Source organism: Saccostrea cucullata, unplaced genomic scaffold, assembly GCF_032062105.1.
Source record: "Saccostrea cucullata isolate Sc308-1 unplaced genomic scaffold, CSIRO_AGI_Scuc_v1 ctg13145, whole genome shotgun sequence".
NCBI classification, from domain to species: domain Eukaryota; kingdom Metazoa; phylum Mollusca; class Bivalvia; order Ostreida; family Ostreidae; genus Saccostrea; species Saccostrea cuccullata.
The window spans coordinates 1-13743 of NW_026921033.1; the positions used below are offsets into that span (position 1 = coordinate 1).

Here is a 13743-nt window from a genome sequence, read left to right on the forward strand (position 1 = left end):
AACGAAAGTCAGCATTTAACTTAATGAATTATAATGAAAGGATGTATTTGCTGACAAGGTCATTGCATCGACCATAAACTTATGAAACGATTACTTTAAGCGAGACTGTTAATATTCTTGATTCATCAAGTTGTTTGTCGATAAATTACCGCGTTTTAGAAATAGTTCAGAGGTAGAGCATTTTTTTGTATATCAAATCAATTAAGAGATATAACCCCATATAAGGGTATATGCTGCATAGGTAAGGGAAGTTGACGATTGAAAAGTTAAAGTCATCACGTTTATCATAGAGCTTGGTTGTTAGATTACCATTAACGTCTTTTTCAAGTAAATTATCTTAATATGAAACAGGCGTGTCATACTCTGTAGAGTTCCTCAGGGTTCTGTCTTAGGACCATTCCTATTCCTTTTATATATTAATGATATTTGTGATGATCTAGTCAACAATATAAGACTTTTTGCTGATGACACTTCTTTATATGCTATTGTAGACAAAGAAAATATTACACAATCACTTACTGATGATCTAGAACATATCGATAAACGGTCAAAGAAATGGCTAGTTGATTTTAATCCTAACAAAACTGTAAATTTAAATTTTAGTAGAAAAAATATTGTATATTCTCCTGTTAAATTTGGTGAATATGGCCCACCTATTATTCAAAATGATTCTCACACCCATTAGGTTTACGTTTCCAAAGAGATGCTATGTGGACATCACACATACAGATAATACACGAAAAAGCTTCAAAAAGATTAAACATTCTTAGAATGCTCAAATACCAGGTTTCACGTAAAACACTCATTAAAATATATTTTGCTTTTGTTCGACCTGTGTTAGAGTATTCTGATGTAGTGTGGGACAGTTGTTCTGAAAAAGATTCTAAACTCTTAGAAGATATACAAGTTGAAGCAGGCAGAATTATTACTGGATTAAGATGTAACTCTTCTCGTACAAAATTGTATGATGAACTTGGATGGGATCTCCTAAAAACAAGGAGAAAAATTCATAAGTTAATATTGTTTTATAAAATTATTAATGGTTATTCTCCACAGTATCTGTATGATCTGATTGAACCTTATCGTCCATCAAGTCATTCGTATAATCTTATTAGAACTAATAATGCTCAATTCAAAATTCCTAATATTAGAACATCTTATATGGAAAGTTTTCTTCCCTCTACAGTCAAACAATGGAATACCTTCCCAGATTATATTAAAAATGCTCCAGGAATATGTTCATTCAAAAGTCTTTTAAAATCTCATTTCTGTAGGAAAAGTATTGAACTTTTTAATTTTGGAATAAGAAGGTATAACATAATACATCCAGATAAGGAATAATGCTAGTAATCTGAAAGCAGATTTATATAATCAACATTTAGCAGAAACTCCAATGTGTGAACATTGTACTGATTGTATTGAAAATGCCTATCATTACTTTATTGTTTGTCCAAAATATACAATTCCAAGAGATGTACTCTTTCAATCAACACATAATATTATAAACTGTGATAATATTCCTGAATGTGATTTATTTTTAAATGGTAGTTCTAACCATGGGCTTGACATTAATATACAAATATTTGAAGCTGTACATACATTTATAGCAGCAACAAAACGTTTTATATAAACACTGTCATATACATAATATTTATTATTATATAGATGTAGTTTTTATTTGTTAGAAGTACTTCCAAACCGGTACTACTTTGTATTTTGTCTCCCCCCTGTAATTTGCCCTTTTTGTTATTTTGTTCATTCTATTTTTCTCTTTTGTACAATTTTCTTTACATTACTTTTTCTGTTTGTTTTTTTTTTCTCTGTTACTTTGTTCATTTTTGTTTGTGTTTTTTTTTCTCTTCTTTTGTACATTCTTTTATTATCACTATTTGTTTTGTACCTTGACCAGAATGTAGGGAGAGGGCAAAAATAGGCTGCGCCTGCTGCCCAATCCTATTTACAATAACACCAGTGAATAATATATTGTTTAAATCAGAGTATTTTATTTCAAGCTCATCGGAATATATCGTATCGACATAAGAATGGAAATGAGACCTGCACTGTCACGGAAGATGCTCAAAGCTCAATAGCCATGATTGTCAAGTAGACGTCATCGGCCATAATGAAAAATTCTTGAGATGGGCGATGAACAAAAAACAAAATATAACATTGAACTAGTGCTAATTGTAACGGGGACCGTTACAGATGTTCCCCAAACGCTCCCCAACTCCCTTTTATAGTCATATTCCCTGTAAGCGTAATTAAATAAGACAAACTCTATGCATTTGAGACTTTATCAACGTTTACCCAAAAGTGTACTATGTTCATTCAAATTTTATCATTGCACACTTGCGCATGTGAATGCATGTGCGTAATGACCATATTATATTGTCTACACAATCTATATATTTTAATATGCTAAATATTAAAGTATTTAATCCAAAAGTATAAAAAAAAAAGCCGCTCATTCAAGTGTATTTTTAATTTTACCCACTTCACGTGCACGCAAGTGCATACATGAGCATGGTGACCATACCTTCTTGTATAAGTCTAATACATCTATCTATGTTCTAAATCTCACCCCGTTTGGTTCAAAACCAAGGGAGTTATAGCTGTTTAAAGTTTTAGCCAATCAGATTGCAGCGCACGTACACGCACATGCATGCATGCATGTGCATGGTGATCATGCCTTCTTGTAGAAGTCCATTATATATCTCTATGATCCAAATCCAATCCTGTTTGGTTGAAAACCAAGGGAGTTAAAGCTGTTTAAAGTTTCAGCCAATCAGATTGCAGCGCACGTACACGCACACGTATGCATGTGCATGGTGACCATACCTTCTTGTAGAAGTCCATTATATATATCTATGTTCCAAATCCCATCCTGTTTGGTTGAAAACCGAGGGAGTTATAGCTATTTAAAGTTTCAGCCAATCAGATTGCAGTGCACGTGCATACACATGTTTTCATGATAATTGCTATATATCTTGTTGTAAGATATGGTAATACATGACTATGTTCAAAATTTCAAAGGATTTCGTCAAAAAACAAGAAAGATATTGAGACTTTAGTTTCAGCCAATCAGAGCAAAGCGCACGTGCATGCGCGTGAGATCTTGCTATTTTGACCATGTCATCTTGTCTATGCTACTAATATATCATTACAATATGAGTTTCAACGCATTTCATCAAAAATTGAGAAAGTAAGTCTATATCAATTATATTGATCATTTCTTGTGTTGCACGTGCGCGCTCTTGCAAGCACGTGCGCGCAAAATGACCTTGACTAGGCAAATCTACATAACATGTCTACTAACCCTAAAAAGGTTTTACCTACATCGGATGAACAGTTTACAAGATCATTCCCGGACAAAAAAGTACCCAGGAAGAAGAAGAAGAAAAATAATAATAACTAGAACGATCTCGTTGCGAGCAACGAGAGGTCTTCCGTCCCATTCTGAAATAAAATGCAAAAAATCTAGCAGAAAAAGTCATAAAAAAAAAATCGGACATTCGGGGGAAGCATGTGCGTAATGACCATATCATCGCTCACGTGACATATCCAATGCGTTAACCATTCGGCCATTGAAAACACCGCTTCAAAATTTTAAATGCAAATATCTCGAGATAGGCTTTTTTGATTCTAAAACAAATTACATATAACGCATTCGCAAATGAGTCTCTATTTAATATTATTAACATCACAAAAAAATATTGAATAACAAAAAAGTTGGAAAATTGCATTTTTTAAATACCCTTCCGGTACAAACCGGAAGTACTGACGACGCACAAAAAGACGATTCCGCAAACCACAAAGTCATGATCTATCATCTCCAATTAGTCTCCAGTTCATATACTCAGCCATTTTCGATAAAAAGGGGCGACAAAATTGCATTTTAAAATCAGGAAATTGGCCATAACTTGGAACCGGAATCGTATTTTCCAAATTTTCCTTCAAAAGTAACAACTTCATATTACAACACATATTCTGTGAAAGTTTCGTTGCAAACCGCTGAATAGTTCTCGAGAAATCGCCTGCACAAAATTTTGTCAAAAAAAAGAATAATAATAATAAGAATAATAATAATAATAATAAGAAACAATAGAATCACTATAAGGTCTTCCGTGAAGACGGAAGACCTTAACTAGTGCTAATTGTAACGGGGACCGTTACAGATGTTCCCCAAACGCTCCCCATCTCCCTTTTGGTGCCATATTCCCTGTAAGCTTCATTAAATAAGACAAACTTTATGCATTTGAGACTTTAACAACGTTTACCCAGAAGGGTACAAATTTCATTCAAATTTAGCACTGCACGCGTGCGCATGTGAATGCATGTGCGTAATGACCATATCATCTTTTCTACACAATCTGTATACTTTAATATACTAAATATTAAAGTATTTAATCCAAAAGTATTAAAGAATGTATTTTTGATTTTATTCATTTCACGTGCACGCACGTGCATACATGAGCATGGTGACATACCTTCCTGTAGAAGTCCATTACATCTATCTATGTTCTAAATCCCACTCCGTTTGGTTGAAAACCAAGGGAGTTATAGATGATTAAAGTTTCAGCCAATCAGATTGCAGCGTACGTTCACGCATGTGTATTGATGTGCATGGTGATCATACCTTCTTGTAGAAGTCCATTATATCTATGTTCCAAATCTCATCCTGTTTAATTGAAAACTAAGGGAGTTATAGCTATTTAAAATCAGATTGCTGCGCACGTTCACGCACGTGTATGGATGTGCATGGTGACCATACCTTCTTGTAGAAAAATATTATATCTATCTATGTTCCAAATCACATCCTGTTTGGTTGAAAACCAAGGGAGTTATAGCTATTTAAAGTTTCAGCCAATCAGATTGCAGCGCACGTGCATGCACGTGTTTTCATGATAATTTTTATATATCATTTTGTAGGATATCCTAATGCATGGCTATGTTCAAAATTTCAAAAGATTTCATCAAAAAACAAGAAAGATATTGAGACTTTAGTTTCAGCCAATCAGAGCGAAGCGAACGTGCATGCGCGTGAGATCTTTCTATTTTGACCATGTCTTATTGTCTATGCTACTAATATATCCTTATATTATGAGTTTCAAAGCATTTCATCAAAAATGTAAAAAGTTACGCCGATATCAACTAAATCGTCATTTTTCGTGTTGCACGTGCGCGCTCTTGCAAGCACGTGCGCGCAAAATGACCTTTGTTCGGCAAATCTACATAACATGTCTACTGACCCTAAAAACATTTTACCTTACTCGGATGTGTAGTTTACAAGATCACTCGAGGACAAAATTTTCCCAGGAATAACTAGTGCTAATTGTAACGGGAACCGTTACAGATGTTCCCCAAACGCTCCCCAACTCCCTTTTGGTGCCATATTCCCTGTAAGCCTTATTAAATAAGACAACATCTGTGCATTTTTGACTTTAACAACGTTTTTCCCAAAAGGATACCAATTATATTCAAATTTTAACATTGCACCCGTGCCCATGTGAATGCACGTGCATAATGATCATATAATCTTGTCTACACTTTCTATATATTTAAATATACTTTATATTAAAGCATTTAGTCCAAAAGTATTAAAAATCACTCATTCAAGTGTATTTTTAATTTCACTCGTTCCAAATGCACGCACGTGCGTGCACGTGCATGATGACCATACCTTCTTGTTAGAGGCCCTTATATCTATCTATGTTCTAAATCCCATCCTGTTTGGTTGAAAGCCAAGGGAATTATAGCCATTTCAAGTTTCAGCCAATCAGATTGCAGCACACGTGCATCCACGTTATTTCAAGATTTTTTTCCTAAATCATATTGTAGAATATCCTAATGCATGACTATGTTTTAAATTTCAAAGCATTTCATCAAAAATCAAAGGAGATATAGCCATTTAAAGTTTCAGCCAATCAGATTGCAGCACACGTGCATGCGCGTGATTTCTTGAAATTTTTTATATATCATATTGCAGGATGTCCTAATGCATGACTATGTTTTAAATTTCAAAGCATTTCGTCAAAAAACAAAGGAGATATAGCCATTTAAAGTTTCAGCCAATCAGATTGCAGCGCACGTGCATGCACGTGATTTCATGAAATTTTTTCCATATCATGTTGTAGGATATCCTAATTCATGACAATGTTAAAAATTTCAAAGCATTTCGTCGGAAAACAAAAGAGATATTGAGATTTTTGTTTCAGCCAATCAGAGCAAGGCGCACGTGCATGCGCGTGAGTTCGTGCTAATTTGACAGTGTCATATTATTAACACTATTAATATATCCTTATGTAATGAGTTTCAAAGCATTTCATCAAAAAATGTAAAAGTTATAGCTATATTAAGTATATCAGTCAATTCACTCATTTCACGCGCACGCACGTGCAGGCGTATGCGCGCAAAATGACCTTCGTTCCGCACACCTACACTACACACCTATTAACCCTAAAAAGGTTTTAGGTCAGTTGGGTGAACAGTTTCTGAGAACACTCGCGGACAAAAAAGTACCGGAGAACAAATAAGAAAAAAAATAATAATAATAATAATAACTAGAAACGATCTCGTTGCGAGCAACGAGAGGTCTTCCGTCCGATTCTGAAATAAAAAACGAAAAATCTAGCTGAAAAAGTCATAGAAAAATATCGGTCACACGGGGGATCGAACCCGGGTCGCCCGAGTGGAAATCCAACGCGTTAACCATTATGCCATCGGGAACGCCGCTTCAAATTTTTAAATGCGAATATCTCGAGATTGGCTTTTTCGTTTTTAAAACAAATTACACATTTTGCATTCTATAAAGAGTCTTTATTACCCCTATTAAAATCAAAGAAAAATAATGAAAAACAAAAAAGTTGATAATTTTGACTTTTTTAATTCGCTTCCGGTAGCGACCGGAAGTACTGACGACACACGAAAAGGACATTCCGCATATCTAGAAGTCATGCCCTATGTTCTCCAACAAGTCTCCAGTTCATATCTTTAGTAGTTCTTTAGATCTCGAACTGACAAAATTTCATTTTAAAATCAGAAAAATGGCCATAACTTGGCACCGGAAGCGAATTGTTCCAAAATTCTTCCAAATGTAACAATGGCATATGAGGGCGCATCATCCCTGAAAGTTTGATGAAAAACGAATGAATAGTTCTTGAGATATCGCGTGCACAAAATTTGTCTAAAAAATAAGAATAATAATAATAATAACTAGGGCTAATTGTAACGGGGACCGTTACAGATGTTCCCCAAACGCTCCCCAACTCCCTTTTGGTGCCATATTCCCTGTAAGCTCTATTAAATAAGACATACTTTATGCAATTTAGACAAACAACGTTTTCCAAGAAGAATACAAAATATATTTAAATCTTAGCATTGCACACGTGCTCATGTGAATGCATGTGCGTAATGACCATTTCATCTTGTATACACTATCTATATATTTTAATATACTTAATATCAAAGCATTTAATCCAGAAGTATTAAAAAATACACTCATTTAAGCGTATTTTTAATTTTACTCATTTCACGTGCACGTACGTGCAAGCATGTGCATGATGACCATACCTTCTTGTAGGAGTTCATTTTGTCTATCTATATTCTAAATCCCATCCTGTTTGGTAGAAAAACAAGGGAGTTATAACCATTTAAAGTTTAAGTCAATCAGATTGCTTCAGGCACGTGCATGCGCGTGTTTTCATGATAATTGTTATATATCCTATTGTAGGACATCCTAAAGTATGCCTATGTTTTAAATTTCATCGCATTTCGTCAAAAAACAGAAAAGATACTGAGATTTTTGTTTCAGCCAATCAGAGCAAAGCGCACGTGCATGCATGTGCATGATGACCATACCTTCTTGTAGGAGTTCATTAAGTCTGTCTATATTCTAAATCCCATCCTGTTTGGTTGAAAAACAAGGTAGTAATAGCCATTTAAAGTTTTAGCCAATCAGATTGCAGCGCACGTGCATGCGCGTGTTTTCATGACAACTGTTATATATCATATTGTAGGACATACTAAAGTATGCCGATGTTTTAAATTTCATAGCATTTGGTCAAAAAACAGAAAAGATATTGAGATTTTTGTTTCAGCCAATCAGCGCGAAGCGCACGTGCATGCGCGTGAGTTCGTGCTAATTTGACAGTTTCACGTTATCTACACTATCAAGATATCTTTATATAATGAGTTTCAAATCATTTCATTAAAAAATGTAAAAGTTATAGCTATATTAAGTATATCAGTCATTTCACTCTAATCACGCGCACGCACGTGCATGCGTATGCGCGCAAAATGACCTTCGTTCCGCACACCTACACTACACACCTATTAACCCTAAAAAGGTTTTAGCTCAGTTGGGTGAACAGTTTCTGAGAACACTCGCGGACAAAAAAGTACCGGAGAACAAAGAAGAAAAAAAAGAATAATAATAATAATAATAATAAGAAACAGAGTAAAAACAATATGTTCCCAAACTCCGTTTGGGGAACATAATAATAAGAAACAATAGAATCACTATAAGGTCTTCCGTGAAGACGGAAGACCTTAATAAGAAACAGAGTAAAAACAATATGTTCCCAAACTCCGTTTGGGGAACATAATAATAATAAGAAGAAGAAACAGAGTAAAAACAATATGTTCCCCAACTTCGTTTGGGGAACATAATAAGAAACAGAGTAAAAACAATATGTTCCCCAACTTCGTTTGGGGAACATAATAATAATAAGAAACAGTAGAATCACTATAAGGTCTTCCGTGAAGACGGAAGACCTTAATAAGAAACAGAGTAAAAACAATATGTTCCCAAACTCCGTTTGGGGAACATAATAATAATAAGAAGAAGAAACAGAGTAAAAACAATATGTTCCCCAACTTCGTTTGGGGAACATAATAAGAAACAGAGTAAAAACAATATGTTCCCCAACTTCGTTTGGGGAACATAATAAAAGTAACCCATCGTCCCTGGGTGGGCTCGAACCACCAACCTTTCGGTTAACAGCCGAACGCGCTAACCGATTGCGCCACAGAGACAGGTGATCGCTAATCTAAAATTGAAACGACAAAATAACTAGACATTTGCTTACAGGTGTAGTTGGCCATGTGTAATTTCACCCGTTGATCAGGTATATAATCGAGCTCATACAATCCAAAAATTAATCTTGAACAGTTTTTGAAATTTGTTACAATTTATTTTTTTTTTCCTTACTTGTAATTGTGAAAGAAGATTACAAATTTAGTGAGTTAATTGTTTTTTGTTTTTTTTTTTATTTCAGTGTTAGGATGTTTTGTGAACCATTTTCAAAATTCTCGGGATTTATTTTTTTTCAACAAGACATATCACTCTTAGATACACAGCAAACACATTGAAAATAATTCGTTTTTTTTCTAATTATCATGATTATGTTGTTATAATTTGTTCCAGAGATAGACCTTTTTGAAAGATTATTTTCAAGGTGTAAACTCTTTTGTTTATATTTTTATCAATCTTTTATATCATATTTTATTCTTGATGATAAATCTTCGGGAAAGAAATAACCCTCTGAAATTCAAAAATCTAAACACATCTGTTTCATATTTAGATGCCTTAAAGAAGTTAATGGTAACCTGACAACAAAACATATTGATAAAGGTGATGACTTCAACTTTTCCATCATCAACTCCCCTTATTTATTTAGCACAATGCCCTTATTACATGCATGTTGATCGAGTTTATGTCTCGAGCTCACAGTTGGTTTGATACGCAAGAATATGATAGACAAACAAGTTGAAACAATAATTTCAACAGTCTTACTTAAAGTCAACATTTTGCACGTACTATGGACAATAAAATGTCATTGTCAGCAAAAATAATAGCACAGGAGTTAGCGTACCCATCCATTTTACAGATTTTTTTAGTAAACAAAAAAAATACATATCTTTAGTAATACAATGTAATACCTTTACGTATTTTTTTTCTTTACTAAAAATTTCGGCAAAAAATAATTGGTGCGCGAACTCCTGTGGTTTATAGCTATGATGATTCTACCACTTTTAAATACAAAACTTCAGATCCCTTGGGGAAAAAAAATGGGGAAACGTCGAACAAATTTCAATTTGGCAACACTACATGCATGCATAACAGGACTAAACCAATTAGGAGCATGAAACTGTTCATGAAATAAGATTTATTGCATATGTAGTAAGATGAATTAAAGATTGAATGTCCCTCCACTTTACGTGTTGCTTCTATTTGATTGTTTGTTTCTAAGTTTACATTCCTCTGCCTTCTTTTTTCTCCAGTCACAAACAGAATTGAAGTCACATCTCTGACATTTCCACGCCTCTTCTATCTCCACTCCCATCGCTTCTCTGTTCCCTCTCCAGAACTCCAGGTACTGCTTATACAATCGAGAAATCTCACTGACGTCATATTGCACTTCCACGTGATTTATCGTCTGCTTTGATTCCTGGTGCACATATTCAATGAGTATTTGATTAATACAGGTTAGAGTCTGAATCTTATGAAAAATGAGATCCATCAAATCACTGAGGTTCTTAACCACCACGAATTGCTTCTCAGCATGTTCCTTGATGGCGTCTCCAAGTTCCTTGAACAGGTCAATCCGTAACGAGGACGCCATGAAATCTTTTGAAACTTGTCCCTTCACGAGATCATCAAACAAAGTTTTATACAACATAACCTGAAAGTTGTGTTGTTTTCTTTGAGCCTTGGGAGGTAAGCTTAATGACTGGCGTGTTTTCAGTTCCAGTAAGTCGATGGTGTAGTTCGAAGGATCGAATCGGAGCTCGTCAATTAGTCCCACCACAAAGATATTCTCTCCAAATGGATTCCCAAATACAGGTACTTCCCTCGCTACTTTACCTCCGTGAAGAAAAGTGACCAAAGCCGAGTGCAGGTTTAACATTTTAATTGCCCATATATCCTCACTAGACTGCACCTCAACCTTAACTATATCATGAGTCGCTAATTCTGAAAGTAGGAAAATCACAGAATTTAAGCATACTTATCATTCAAAACAATAACTTAACTGTTTTAAAATGTTCATTAATTTAATAAATCCAGGGCTTTTGATTTGGCCAAAAAAATATATTCGCTTAAACTTTTAAAGACATTTGAAAATTCCCTCTTTCAAAGCAATGTTCTACAGTAACTCTACATGCTACTCTGCACTTGCAGATAATTTTAAAGAGATAATTGGCTAGATGCTGTAATTAATCCTACATGTACTATCAACCAGTGGCTTCTCTTGAAGGAAATGAAATAGTAACATACGCACAACAAACTTATGAATCAGATTGTAAATTTTTTTGTAAAACATCTTTCTCTATTTTTTACTAGATTTCCAAATCGTATCGCCAGATTTATCACTGTTTCGTCAGTTTTTATAACTGCTGGGTTTGAGATCTTTCTATTATTGATACGGTGTTACCTCTTGCCAGGTGAAGGTCAGTTCCAGCCGTCATTACGGGATTCTCCTCAGCTATGGTGGGTATTGTAAATGTGTAATACAGCTGCTGCTCACACCAACTCTGTCGTGTAAAATCTGTCACCCATAAATACCCGGGCCGGAACTTCTCTAAAGGAGACATATTTGTATCATTGGTAAAGTCTGGTTTGCTGTCTATAATTTTACTTATAACTGAAGTCGGTGCTTTTTCCTCGTTTCCCTTGTCACCTGACGTCATAGGACTGGGTCCTTTCTCGCCTGATATTCCAGAATGGCCGACTGCACTGACATTTTCTGTTTAATAATAAAACAAGCACATTATCTCTCGAGGTTTGTGATAGTAAGTGTTTTTAACCCCATTGATATATAACTCAATTTAATGAGTAACTTAATTCTAGAAATCTATCCATACTTTAAGGAACTACTAGTATGACCCTTCTGCTATAAATTTTACAAAAAATTTCCCTATACTGATTTTCATCAAGAGCTCCAGAACAAGAATTTGATTGATTGATTGATTGTGTGTTGTTTTGCGTCCCTCTCGAGATTTTTCACTCATATGGAGACGTCACCACTAGCCGGTGCAAATTTTGGCTTCTACTTGGCACTTTTATACATGGCAATTGAACAGGCAGGGATCTTTTTCGAGTCAGCACCTACTGCGACACGGGACCTCGGTTTATACGGTCTCATCCGTAGGACCGGTCTCCAGGTTCCACAGTGGGATTCGAACCAGCGACGTAAGGATCAACTCCTTACTTCGTGACTCTAGAACAAACGCTCTAACCACTGCGGCTTTTAAATTTGATTCAAATGAAAAACAATATGAGAGGTATGAAGCGTTCTTTTTTAATGTCTGACCATGATACCAGGAAATTTTATCAATGAGAATAGGAATTTTTTTATCGCAACAGAAAATACGTTATGTTTTTTTTTCTCTCTCATCAGAGGGTCAGTTCCCTTTCACTGGCCCTGGCTCTGGACTAATGTACCTGTAATATAAAACAAAGGAGCTTACCAGTAGTACTTTTGGTTGTCGGAGAATCATCCCATTCAGAGAACATCTCTGTCAAAACGCTTTCTTCAAAGATGAAAGTCTCCTGTGATGGAGAGCCCATTTCTCTTTTTCTGCTTTATTTCAAATACATGGACTTATAGTTTTTACAATATATTCCTGTAATGAAAAGAGAATTCGATGTCATATTTTTTTCAGTACCTAATATAAGGATGCATATTACATAAACTTAAACCAAAATTGATGCTGGATAATTTATTATTTTTTTTCCTATATATTTCATTGAAAACAACATTTCGTAAAATCACTTGAAACGGTGACATTTCCTGACAGATTTTACCACAAATTTCTTGATAAAGAAATTCGATGTTATATTTGATAAAAACAATATTTTTTTTTACTAAAAAAAAAAATTGTAATTCAAGTACGACATGAAAAATGAATTCATATACACAATATGAATTATACGTTTGAATTTTAGAACTGAAGTGAACTTGTGATGAAATTTACGAAATATAACTGTAGAAGTTTTGTATATCCGAAAAATAGACCAAGTAAAGTCATATAAACAAAGGCAACTTCAGAATGTTTACACACAAACACCCACACCCTAACACCTTTTGATAACTCGGAATAGCCCTGAGTAAAACTGCAATTTGTTCATCACGGAATGTCCAGTACATCTAATATCTACGTCCGGGATTGTCCACGGCGGTTCTAAAACTGACTCCCTCACACAACAAATGGTATTCACTCAAACTTCAATTAACACATCAATTTACGCAATTATCATATACGTACTAGTCAGGCACTCTTAGAGCCAGAGGATAATTGACACTAATTCCTTAAATATTAAATAGCATTTCTTTTTTACCGTCTAAGCATTAATTGTTGCATAAATAATTTAATTTGCATATGTCAAAAATAAGCATTAAAAATAATTATTTACAAAAAAAATTAAATTCTGTTACATTGTAAATAATTTTTTTGTAAAATATACTTTGTGACACAGTGATGAACTACTTTTTATCTATTAACTAAATATGTAATAATGTTTTAGAAAAAGATAACTATATATATTTTCTGGATTACTTAAAAAAATCAACAGCTTAAAAACTTACGACTTTTCTACTTTATACAACAACCATTCCCAACGATAAATTAAAACCCAGGTTTTTTCGATATCATTGACAGCTGCTTTTTCAATGAAAATGGAACTCGTAAATTTACTAAGCTTGTTATTGGTCATTTGCAAAATTATTTTGCAAAAAAAAAAAC

At 34.4% G+C, this 13743-nt stretch overlaps 1 protein-coding gene and 1 non-coding gene across 2 annotated transcripts; both read right to left on the minus strand.

Moving 5' to 3' along the window:
* Window positions 1-8959: 8959 nt before the first annotated feature.
* On the minus strand, window positions 8960-9033 carry Trnan-guu (transfer RNA asparagine (anticodon GUU)). The gene has a single exon. It is a non-coding gene; the product is annotated as a tRNA-Asn (tRNA).
* Window positions 9034-10065: 1032 nt separating this feature from the next.
* Window positions 10066-12583, minus strand: LOC134259023 (exonuclease V-like). Its single transcript, XM_062741616.1, has 3 exons — window positions 12469-12583; window positions 11433-11744; window positions 10066-10972 (listed from the first exon to the last, which is right to left on the minus strand). Exons 1-3 carry the CDS (start codon window positions 12566-12568, stop codon window positions 10215-10217), a joined length of 1170 nt encoding a protein of 389 aa, XP_062597600.1. The 5' UTR covers window positions 12569-12583; the 3' UTR covers window positions 10066-10214.
* Window positions 12584-13743: the final 1160 nt, after the last annotated feature.